The sequence below is a fragment of the Myxocyprinus asiaticus genome, chromosome 6 (genome assembly GCF_019703515.2).
Source record: "Myxocyprinus asiaticus isolate MX2 ecotype Aquarium Trade chromosome 6, UBuf_Myxa_2, whole genome shotgun sequence".
Taxonomy (NCBI): domain Eukaryota; kingdom Metazoa; phylum Chordata; class Actinopteri; order Cypriniformes; family Catostomidae; genus Myxocyprinus; species Myxocyprinus asiaticus.
Genome location: NC_059349.1, coordinates 26652178 through 26665004, shown reverse-complemented (window position 1 = coordinate 26665004; position 12827 = coordinate 26652178). Strand labels below are relative to the sequence as shown.

General features: G+C 37.3%; 1 protein-coding gene across 4 annotated transcripts in view; it reads right to left on the bottom strand.

Moving 5' to 3' along the window:
- The window catches only part of LOC127442585 (cAMP-specific 3',5'-cyclic phosphodiesterase 4D-like), a 69869-nt gene extending 57599 nt beyond the window's left edge, over positions 1–12270 (bottom strand). Inside the window, exons 1-2 of one of the 4 annotated variants that reach the window (XM_051700729.1) lie at positions 12096–12268; positions 11741–12001 (exon numbers count right to left, since the gene is read on the bottom strand). In XM_051700729.1, the coding sequence (XP_051556689.1) occupies positions 11741–11964 (224 nt within the window). In that variant the 5' untranslated portion in view covers positions 11965–12001; positions 12096–12268. Of the gene's footprint in view, positions 1–11740 lie in introns of all 4 variants that reach the window. The other 3 variants (XM_051700728.1, XM_051700727.1, XM_051700730.1) reach the window with 3 other exon arrangements.
- Between the last annotated feature and the right edge of the window lie 557 nt (positions 12271–12827).

Below are 12827 nucleotides of genomic sequence, written 5' to 3'. Positions count from 1 at the left end.
AACACTGTGAAATGCTGTGCGGAGTTGTGACAGGTCCTTTAGAGAGCCATAGATTGAAGAGTCACAGTGCAGAGGCTCAAATGAATCTACTATTTAAGAGATAAATACAGCAATGATTTGGCAATAAAATCATTGCACACAATGGCTGTGCCCAAGGGTGTCTCGATTGTCATCATCAATCCTGGCTTATTACTGACAAATGAACCAAAATAATTTCAGTCATAATACAACATGTGGGATTAACATTACATTAAAATGATCAAATTAAATTCCACTGAGGGAAACTATTATAAATAAGTAACAGATTACAACATCTCTGCTAAAGATAGTTGTTAAAAAAATAACAACTGCATGGGAGAAAATTGAAGGGCAAGTTGTCCTATTATTAACCAATACAATTAGAGGTAGACCAATATTTTGTTTTTACAGTTTAATCAGTGCCGATAGTTGCTTTTTGGAACTATCAGTTATCTGCAAAAATCTATGCTGATAGTTGCCCATAGTTTTTATTTTTATTCAATTCCTTTGTAGATTATAATATTACAATAGTCAAATATATCTGTCCTAAATTCTTCACTTTTACAAGTTATTTTAAGGCTCTTGATTAAACCCACGAGTCCTTATTGTGCATGAAGAGGTGAAATAAAAACTTCACTGACACCTCATGGGGATTTGCTGTAAATCTTAATCCATATTTCTATCCACTTTCACTTTAATTCATATTTTGATTATATAAGTGTTCTAAGTTGAAGGTAGGGCATGCAAAGAAAAATGCAACTATTGATAAATGTGCCCCATCAGCAGATACATCATATCTCCGACTTTATATCTTGTGAAAAATAATAAACCTTATTTCTCATTAAGCTTCATATGGTGAAATATACTGTGTATATATATATATATATATATATATATATACACACACACACACACACACACACACATATACAGTACTGTGCAAAAGTTTTAGGCAAAAAAGTTGAAAAAAGTTGCATAGTGATCAAAAATAATGCCATAAATAATTTTCATTTATCAATTAACATCATACAAAGTCCAGTAAGCTTAAAAAAAAAAGCTAAATCATTATTCGGTGTGACCACCTTTGCCTTCAAAACAACACCAATCTTCCTAGGAACACCTGGACACCTTTTCTTGGTTGTTGGCAGATAGGATGTTCCAAGGTCTTGAAGAATCTGCCACAGTTCGTCTATCTCAGTTGATTCTGTCTCTTTATGTAATCTCAGATTGATCCAATGTTCAGTGGGGGGGGGGGGGCAATGTGGGGGCCATGCCATCTGTTGCAGGGCTCCCTGTTCTTCTATTCTAATCTTTTCTATTTGCAAAATGAATGTTTGGGAATCTAACATTTATATTTCCTAATGACACACTAAAGCTGAAGATATAAATATCCATCTTAAGAAAAACGCTGTTGTGAAACATCTTAAGTGCCTAAGACTTTTGCACAGTACTGTATATATATATATATATATATATATATATATATATATATATATATATATATATATATATATAAAACCCTTCATCTGGTGAATATATAGGCTATAAAACACTTAATTTGGTTAATACTTCATACAGAGCATTGTAACGGTGCCAAGCCTCCATCAATTCAAAATAAGGGTGCTTTCACTCTTGGTTCGATTGCTTAGACCGAACCAGAGTTCCTTTCCTCCCCACTCCCGCTGCCCCCACTGGTCTCTGTTCACATTATATTATTTGGGTCCGAACCATGGTCTGATTGCACCATCAAAGCGAGTACAAGCATCAGCTGTTAACCACTGTAACTTGGTAACAACTTAAGACATCGGCTTCACTGTGTTATTAAAAGTTTATTTTTGGATTTACCACCATAACTTTACATGCACAGAATGGCACTTGCATATGTCTGCCACGGATGCATTGAATGTGCAATGATGTGATATATGTTAGCGTTTGTCTGCCGCGATCCCGCAGATCAGTTGGAAGAGATGTGAAGAATGTGAGCTGCTCTCTATATGCAATTTATTTGGAGACAAGCAGTTATGAAAAATGCACTATACCATAATAATTGCAATCCGGAGCCTGCAAACACACAAATTATACGTCATCACAAGTGCTTCACTTCCGTGATTTGGTACAATTGCATTCATATCAGCAGCGAACCATACCAGAGTTCACATGAACCGTATCCCACCTTTTCAAGTGGACTCGGGTGCGGTTCGTGGGTTCGCACCCTAGTTCGGAAAACAGCATTTGACGACATCCAAACCCTGGTGCGAAACAACAAGTGCTAGTGTGAAAGCACCCTAAGAGTCCCTTGTGTGTTTCGGGCTCGTTTATAGCTAAATGTCCTGCATTATGCACCAAATCTGCATTTTTTCTGGTTATTATTGGTATTTTGGTTGAACAATAAACTGCATCTGGGATGTTATTCATTTTTAATTTTTTTTACATTCTTTAAATCGATTTTAAAAACTATTAGCCAATTAATCAGTTAGCGGCCTTTCTCACCACCCTAGTTATCGGTATCTGCAAAATCCTCTTTTGGATGACCTCTAAATATCATAAGAGTGCTGTTTTACTGAATATCAGCACAGCTGTACCCTGTTACATGCCCTATTGTTATTTTTGCTCCGCCAACGAAAACAGTTCCAAAAGAAGCTGAAGAAGGATATGGAATGCCATTTGTGACACAGTGAAGTGTCCCAGTGCTGTTATTAGAAATATCAGCACTCCTGGAACACTGCTAGTCTAATCAAATTAAAGGACTATAGAACAAACCTTTTTTACCATTTTGAACAACATGAACTCTAAGCAAAGGCGATTTAGCTATCAGGGAACACAAGTGTAATTCACACATATGGTAATTCACATTAGATAATCAAAATCTGTAGGACTGTACAGAGGTTGCCGAGTGGCTCTATGTGCGTAAGGTTGCGATGTGTCTGACCATCGTGACTCTGCCTGGCTGATCCTCAACAATCCCACAGGCGAACATCAACAGACACTGGCTGAGACATCGATTCTCTATCTCTAGCGGCCTGAGGCTTTTCAGACCTCAGATAGAGCAGCTACGCAACACAGAAAATAATAGTTAGCTGTGCTCTCTGCCAAATTTAACACTCTGTGATACTATTTATAATAGCAAGTTCAGAACTCTCAGATACAGAGAAGAGGGAAATCTAAGCAATTTCATAGCAGCTCTCTTCACTGATCTAGAATGTGCACTCATGATGGTGTCCTGGCTAATGTTAGTAATTTCAGAAATCAAATGGAAATGGGAGCACTGGTTTGCTTCAAGAGGGCAAGTCTTTCCCACAGACAGGGAAAAAAAAAATTGTCAGTGCTAAGCATTGGGAAACAGTCCATTCAAATGGGAAATAAATCTTGTTCTCTTGTTATTTCAAAATGTCCCAGTGTTCATCAACTCATATTTACAACAAAAATTTAATTTGCAACCAGGGACAATAACGAACATGGTGTAATTGTACAAAGATTTGGATTAAAAATTATTTATTTGTTCAGAAAGCTTACTGTTCCACAAATAGAGATTGACCGATAACCAGTTTGACCAAAATATTTACCAATATTCGCACTTTTCCACTTAATCGTTTATCAGTTATTTAACAATGGGTCTTTAAAACACCCAGCTATAGCATTAGACCACCATGCATTTAACAGGAAACAATGGTGTTCACCAGTAAATTAACAATATTTTAATTTGTTTGTATAAATTATTTGACTTTTTACAGCTATTCATGCTTAAGTTATATGTGTTACAGGAATGTTTAACACGCATCATTTTAAGATAAATTATTTGTTATGAAAATATTATTGATGCATGCGTTTAGTGTTGTAGTTTAATAAACATTTAGTTATCACTGTCAAAAAGCAGAAATACATACCCAATACATGAGTGCCGCCGTGTTGAGCAGTTGACCTGCATCATCTTCCTGGGAAAGCGAATATCTTTGTTCATTGCGAGAGAGGATTACATCTACTTTCGAATATTAGAGTTAAAACACGAGAAGTGTTTCCAGCTTCAGACAGTAAGGATGCAACAAAACTAAATGCAACACCTCAGCAGATTTCTTGCTTTTGTCCCAGATCAACATTATGCCAAGGTCTTTATCTCATGTCCACTCTGTGTCAAGTGTCTCCATCTGCTGAGAAACATACTGGTGTGATAATCTTGAAGCCACTTTATTGAAAAAAATTCCAACAAAATGAAACCAAGTTTCTCTTGTTTCTTTAAATGTAAAGCAGATGCCAGTTCAGTCCAGTTAAGTTTGACTGAACAGCTGTTTCACTTAAGGTTGAAGCGCTGCAAAGACAACATCTAAACTTGCAAAGACAACTTCTAAACTATACCATCATAGTCACTAGAGTATAGGGGCAAGTCTGTAGGAAATCCTTATTTTGCCTGGTTGCATCCCACAAAGTTCTAGGATAATAAAGAAGATCCTTTTAATATCATCTTTTAATATCACTTCTGAACACCTTCAGAGCTTAAAAGAAAACAACAACCGGGCCCCAATTTTAAAAAAGATGTTCCTATATTTCTGATTTTTTTTCACTGATATTAAATTAGTTGATCATGTCTTTGAATGAAAGTCTGAAAACCTGGTGAAAAAAAGCTCCAAAACAGAGAAGAGAGGCTCATAATAATCCCATCAGATGCTCCACAGAGTGTGCTGTCCCATCCAGCCTTCTGGTGCCATTCTCTGAATCCAAAGCCCTAAAACTAAACTCTGTCCTGAAACAACCAGCCTTTGATAGAGTTGGGGGGGGGGGGGGGGGGAGAGAAATGGAGAGTGGATGGAGACAGAGAGATACTCTGCTGCACTGTTACATGTGTATAAAGTATTTTTCAGAGGTCAATTTGCAATAGGTGGGGTGCCCTGTGATGGGGCCTGAAATCTGTCCTTGGACTTGTTCCTTTACCTCTTTCAAGTGTTTTGAGAATAATAACCTGCGGCCTATATTTCACTGGCCTGTTTCCAAATGCGACACTAACTTAGCCATGCCTGCAGCTAAATAATGACACTGTGTGTTGCTGAATCCAACAGATAGAGGGAGGAATATAGAGGTAGCATGAACACGGTGGCTAAGCATCCTAAACTCAACTTTTTGTATTTCAGATAATTTTTCCTTGATTTCAATTGAAGTATTTTTGCCATTATTTTTGTTTATTTAAAAAATACGACAACAGCAATCAAGTTTCCATTATCAATTGTAGAAGTATGTTGATGTTTAAAACACAAAACAAACAAAAACAAAAAACTGATATTTAGAGACTTGGATGGACTGTATTAATAAAATAAGATAACAGATTTTTTTTTTTTTTTTTTTTTGTCTAGGCTTATAAAACCATATGATTCACAAATACCAAATAACCATGATGTCAACTGAGGGGAAGGTAAGGTAAAGCCACTCAGTTCTACCCTCTGGTGGACACAAAATAAAGTTTTCCTTGTTTAGTATAGTACAGAGTAGAACTTACTATACTTCATTCTATACTGGGCAGTTGACATGACATCTACTTGTACTGTCCTCAAAGAAAAAGGCTTTTATAATTTGGCTAGACAGCAAAAAAGTATATTTTTTTCTGAAAACATAAAATGTTATTCAGTTCATTTAAAATGTACACTGATGAGTCAAAACATAATGACCCCCTGCCTAATATGCTGTTGTTGTTCTGCGCTACGCCAAAACAGCGCAAACATCAAGACATTAGCAGCAGATCCTTCAAATCCTGTAAGTTGCGAGGTGGAGCCACCATGGATCTGACTTGTTGGTCCAGCACATCCCACAGATGCTCAATCAGATTGAGATCTGGGGAATTTGGAGGCCAGGGCAACACCTTGAACTCTTCATTATGTTCTTCAAACCATTCCTGAACAATGTGTGCAGTGTGGCAGGGCGCATTATCCTGCTGAAAGAGGCCACTTCCAATCAGGGAATACCATTTCCATGAATGGGGTGTACCTGGTCTGCAACGATGTTTAGGTAGGTGGCACGTGTCAAATTGACGTCCACATGAATAGTCGGACCCAGGGTTTCCCAGCAGAACATTGCCCAGAGCATCACACTCCCTCCACCAGCTTGTCGTCTTCCCACAGTGCATCCTGGTGCCATCACTTCCCCAGGTAAATGGCACACACGTACACGGCCGTCCACGTGATGTAAAAGAAAACAGGACTCATCGGACCAGGAGACCTTCTTCCACTGTTCCAAGGTCCAGTTCCGATGCTCGTATGCCCATTGTAGGCGCTTTCGACGGTGGACAGGGTTCATCATGGATACTCTGACCGGTCTGCAGCTACGCAGCCCCAAAAGCAGCAGGGTGTGATGCAATGTGTGTTGTGACACATTCATCCCATAACTATCATTCAAATTTTCTGTGACTTGTGCCACAGTAAACCTTCTGTCGGTTCAGACCAGATGGGATAGCCTTGGTTGCCCTTGCGTATCGATGAGCCTTGGGTGCTAAACATCCTGTCATGGGTTTGTGGTTTGTAAGAGTTGTTAATAATGTGTCAGAATAGCCTATTACCTTTAAAAATGTGACAGTGGTGTCCTGTGCCGTGACATTCTAAACCGCATCTAAAACTGTTTTCAATTGCATTTTTCTGATTGTTTTGTACTTATCGTGCATGAAGTTTTCATGACCTCAAATTAATTGAAAAACTAAATGGAACATTTATGGAATATACTTTTACAAATTCAGTTGTCACACTCCAGGGCCACTGAAATGGTCAAATGGTGACCAGTCACAGCATCTAAAACATACACTTTCCCTTATATAAATAGATATATTTTAACCTAAATCTTGATGTTGAAAAAAAGGTTAATTTGTTAACCTTCTTAAAAAAAACTACAGTCAATGCATGTTTGTAATAATAAGTGCAAGCGATTTATGTGACAGGAGGAGACAGAGAGCGTTTCAATGTGTTTTGTTTATGGGTCAGACACGGGTGAAAGAGGATGAGGGCTGCTTCAGGTGCTTGAACTAAGGTTGTTGATATTGGCCAAGTGGTCTTCAGAGGCAGATCAGTACATGACAGTAAAAAGCTCAAGAAAAATGGCAAGAGCACTATGAGCCCTGCATATAAGTTCTGGATAAAAATATTGTATGTCTTGCATCTAACAAGCAAAGGGAGAACTATTTTGAGACAACTTTTGAATTTCTTCTTTCCACTATGCATGTTTGCCAAAAAATGTTAGTGAATAAATAATTTGCCAACGAATCAGGGGAAGTTTTATTTCTTCTCTATAAAACCTACAAATAAGATTGTGTTACTTCACTTAACTCACCTTCATGTTATTCTAGACCTGTATGACTTTCTGTCTTCTGTGGAACACAAAAGGCAGAATATTAGCCCCAGTCACCATTTACTTTTTAAAAAATGCGTAGAAAAAAAGGCTAACATTCTGCCAAACATATTATTTTGTGTTCCACAGAAGATAAAAATTCATAGGGTTTAAGAACAACATGGGGGTACGTAAATGATAACAAGTGAAAACAGTCCCTTTAACTCAGAGGCAGTGTGTTGACTTTTTAAGTGCAGTGTATTACAGAATCAGCTCACTCAGTATTGAGGGATAAATCTCTGGTGGGCTTGCTTAATTAAAGGGATAGATCACCCAAAATTGAAAATTCACTCATCATTTACTTATCCTCATGACATCCAAGATGTGTATGACTTTCTTTCTTCTGCAGAACACAAATAAAGATTTTTAGAAGAATATTTCAGCTCTGTAGGTCCATACAATGCAAGTGAATGGTGACCAAAACTTTAAAGCTCCAAAAATAAGATAATGGCAGCATAAAAGTAATCCATATGACTCGTCATAATGCGATTAATGGCAATACTGCGATTAAACTGTTGCTCATGTAAATAGAATATTGCGATTATGATATTACTCCTATTTTATTCACTTTATACTGGCATGTAAACGCTTTAATCACATTTTTCCCACTCTGATCAAAATGCGCCTGCACCAGTGCTGAAGATAGATTATATTCCACTTAAGCACAGGTTCAGAAACATCGCAAAAATTAAAAGCCTGCACTTACTTCTCAGCTTCATGTAAAAGCTCCATGCACCGTTTTCCAGCAGTGGTGCTCCCCCATCTACATATTATCCTGAGTTGTGAATGTCTGTTTGCAGTCTGAATTGAATGTTGGGGAGATAAAAAGACCATATGCCGCAAAATAATGGGAAGGAAACATGTCTTTGAAATGAGTTTGTGCTCGCGAGCGAAACACAACAACATCCAGCGCGTGTATTCCGATTCACACACAGATGACTCTTACGAACCGATTCTTTTTAATGAATCAAAACAGACAGAGCAACCAGTGTAGTCCGACAAACAAATGACTCTTATGAACCAATTATTTTTATTGAATCAAAACAGACAGCGCATCCAGTGTAGTTGAAAATGACTCTTATGAAGTGGTTCTTTTAATAAATCTTTCAAAAAGACTCACAAACTGACTGACTATATTTCCTTATGCCAAGCTGTATTTAAAGAGACATATTAGCAACCAGTTGTTTTTTGTAATAAATATTCATTTATAAAAAAGCATTAAAACATCATTTCTCAGCGAATAATCAGAGTAATGGCAAGTAGCATGTAAACAGGGTTGAAGTGGTTGGCCCAAATCATGTAAACATCTTAATCTAATTATTCCTTATACTCTGATTACTGCAATAATCAGAGTATAGGTGTACATGTAAATGTAGCCAATGGCTTATGAAGTGATCCAGTTGATTTTGGGTGAGAACAGACCAAAATATAACTACTTTTTCTCTATACATCTTGCCATTGCAGTTTCTAGGCACAATCATGATTTCAAGCTTGATTACACTTCCTAGTGCTTGACACATGCGCAGAGCACTAGATGGCACTATAGGAAGTGTAATCGAGCTTGAAATCATAAACACCAAAGAGACTGCTGTCAAGATGTACAGTGAAAAAGGAGTTATAGTTTAGTCTTTTCTCAACCAAGCCCAACTGGATCACTTCTGAATACACTGATTTAACCACTGGAGGCTCTTGGATTATGTTTATGCTGCCTTTGAGTGATTTTTGGAGCTTCAAAGACCTGATCAACATTCACTTGCATTATAAGGACCTACAATGCAAGGGTGAGTAAATGATTTGAGAATTTTCATTTTTGGGTGAACTATCTCTTTAAGAACCAGAAAAGCCTTTGAAGATATACATTTAAGCAATCAGTGATTAACTTCTTGGGCCAGATAGATCTGCTGTTATTATCATGTAACATTTTGTTTAAAACACTTTCAAGTTTCTGACAATGTAGTTTAAATAAAGTCTCTTGCTTTGAATTGCTTCATCTTTTGTGGACATTATTCTGACAGAGATATGGCTTGTTTAATCTTTCCTTTTCCTACACCATCCTGTCATAATTCTCAGACAGCCTGTTTCTTTCTTCTCCAAAATCCTTGACATACTTTAAGAATTTTTTTTTCAGCATTATAAAAGTCAGATTTGACCTATGTGGACTTCCACTATTTACAGAGCCAGGAGAACAGTCCTGCTTAAATTTCCATTAGATGGATAGCCCTGAAACAGACCAGGTTGACTCTTTCCACTTACATCACACAAACTAGCTGACATGAACATTCTGACCTGTGTTAAATATTTCAGCTAAAACAGTTCACTTGCAGATTTATTCTCTGATAAACAACTTCGGAGTTCATTGGTCACCTCTTGGCAAAATACTTCTCTAATTGTAATCGGTCAATAAAAGTTTCAAGTCATGTCTAACATGTCCTCTGAGGTCTGCAGATTATTTCTCAATATATATTGTGCATGTGCGTGTATGGCTGGGGATGTTTACAGTGTTGTGTCAGACTCTGACTTCCTCAAATCTTAATGGAAGTTTAACAGACACAGAAACAAAAAATTTGTATCATGTCCAAAGCACAGGTGCTGTAGATACATTTTGGCACTGGCGTTCAAAAGGGCAGTTTTAAGCATTTATACAGATTTTTGAAGTTTATATTTTAGTCAAACTTCAAATGCCGCATTCATTACAATATAATGCATTATTTGAATAATGAGAGACTTCATTTTTTGAGTGTAGTGATCAAGCGGACATTCACATTTCACTGAAATATCTGCTACTTAGAATTAAGGACTGTGTGGCATTAATTAATATGAATTCTTAATGCCATAGTTTTGTAGTCAAACTCAACATCTGCATGTGTTCAGATGTCAATGGACATCAAAAACATATTTTATGTTAAAGCTAATTAAGTGTGTAATTTCTGCAACACTAGCACCACCAAACGGAATTGCAAAAATAAAAAATGTTTTCAAAACAGCTTTCTGAATATGCCCCTTGTCTGCAGTTGTTCAAACAGTCAGATAGCCCCACCCCCAAATCACGCCATTGGTTAAGTAACGTTGTTGGGGCGGGTCTAAGCGGGTCGCTCAAAACAAAGGAATTTTTTATAGCTCCCCAGAGACACAGTGTTTACAGTTTTCGAGAAAATTAACCTATGAATGGCTTACTTGTACTTTAGTTGTCTCTGCATATTAATCTGGGGTAGAATAAAGTATTTTAACACTGAAAAAGTTACATTAGCTTTAAGATCTGTTTCCATCACTTCACTAATTCTGGCTGATGCTTTTTGGATTGGTAAAATTACGAAACATTCTGTGTTTACTAATAGAATTAATTTTGAATGTCTTGATGGTGAAACCCACATTTGATGTGTGAATGTTTTGCTTTTGATTCCATTTATAATTTAGCCAAGTGACTGAAGTGACAGGCAGTAACCACTAAAGTTATCTCTAAATGCTTTAGTATTAACAAAGACTAGATTATTTTCCAAAAACACTCTTTGTATTCCATTTGTGTTTGTGTACTACTAAGAGGTTAGTAAAAAAAAAAAAAAAAAAGAATTATATATATATATAATTCTTATTTTTTTTTAGTTTTTTTAGTTTTTTTGTAAAATGGAAAGCCCAAAAAAGTCCACGATACAAATTGCAGAACTTGTAAACCACTTTGACAGTCTATAACTATCACTTTACACAAATGCTGGCTACAACAACATGTCTGTAAAGGTCCGAGGACAATAACACAGTCAAATATTTTTAATAAGACAATTTGAAAATAACTGCTATTTTTGCTACTAGCAATGCAGCCTGTGCAGACCTACAGTAAACTTGCATTTATATCTAGTAAAAGGAAACTGATTAAAATGTAGAACAAAGCTTGTTCTTTCTAGAAGTCAAAAGGAAAGAGCCCATAACATACAGGTTCTACTTTTCAGGGTATAAAAGACGTTACCAGTATAACTACGTGCAAAAAAGCATTTGAAAGCATTCATTTGATCATTGTTGAGACATGCTGACAATAATTACCTCAGGTCAAGAGATCCTTTAAAACAAAGACATCTTTTTATGCACAGCAGATAAACCTTCTCCTTGATTGTAATGATTATATTGTAGCTTGAAGTGTTACCATCAATACAAATACTGAATAGGGGGCAAATGTCTTAAGCAACCTAAAAAATTGGCCTTGTGATATCTCGTTATAGATGCCTGAGCCATAAGACTCATGTGAAGTTGTGTCTGTTTTGGAAATTACACCTCCCAGGATGATCACAACATGGCAATGTAAGGCTTAATCCATGCACTAAACCACATGAAGACAATTTACCAGTTTTCATACTGCAACTATCAATGATTCAGACCCTACCTGGGAGTGTGAGCCAGAGTAAAGCGCCTTTGCAAAGCAATGCTGCGGTTCATCATCAGCCTCCGGAAAAGCAAAGGGGAATTGCGGGGAGAACTCCGAGGAGAATCACGAGGAGACATTTTGGGTGAGCCGGTGGGAGAGATTCCCTTTGGTATCAGCTTGAGATAAGAAGGCCTCTGAGGTCTCTCCTCTTCAGAACTCTCTAAGACCATCATGTCGCTCATGACAGCAGAGTTCCTGTTTTTCTTCACAACTGCCTGCCTTTGACAAAACAAGAGTCTGGTTGTGGCATTGGTCATCAGTCACACTGCTTTCTCAACTTGCTAACCACAGAGCGTGGGTCTGCATCTCTTACCCTTCACTAGATCTGAGAAACCCAGCCTTGCTTCAGAGATCACAGGCGCATTAATGGACCTAGCCATCATAGCACTGGAACATCTCTCCTTGTGAACTTTCTTTGTTTACATAACTTGGAAGCCTTCCCTCCAACAGACTAAATATGGCAGTGTGATTTACAATGAGAGGACTCCATGACATAGCTGACTAAGTAGCTCCGCCTCAACATTAAGCATAGGACTATTAGTGTGCCAGTCCAATGTTTACTGTTCTATAATGACTTCAGTTCCGGTTCCAGTTCCCTAAAATGATAAAAAGGGAACGCTCCTTACACACTAGTGCAATGCAGATAGAGCCCATCACGGTGTTCAGATTTCCTCCAAAAATGTGTATGCCTTTCACATGCTCTAGGTTTACCGGGAGAAGTCACATGAAAGCTCTGACTATAAAAAGAAAAGTCAGATAAACTCAAACAGAGAGCATGGCTGGTGTCACGATGGCCCTCTATAATGGGCCCCGTGGGCTTTTATTATCAGAGGGGAAAAGGTCACTTATGATCTTTTGACTGCTGGATGAGTTTTGTACAAAAAACAATACACAAATATTTAAAAGAAAGTTTTAACCTTTTTTTAAGTTTTAACTAGTTTTAACCCTTGGTATTTTTACATTTTAAGGACAGTCGTGAAAAATGAGATATATATAGTCTCTCGCTACACTTAAACAAAACTTTAACAAGAGCAAATGATAAACC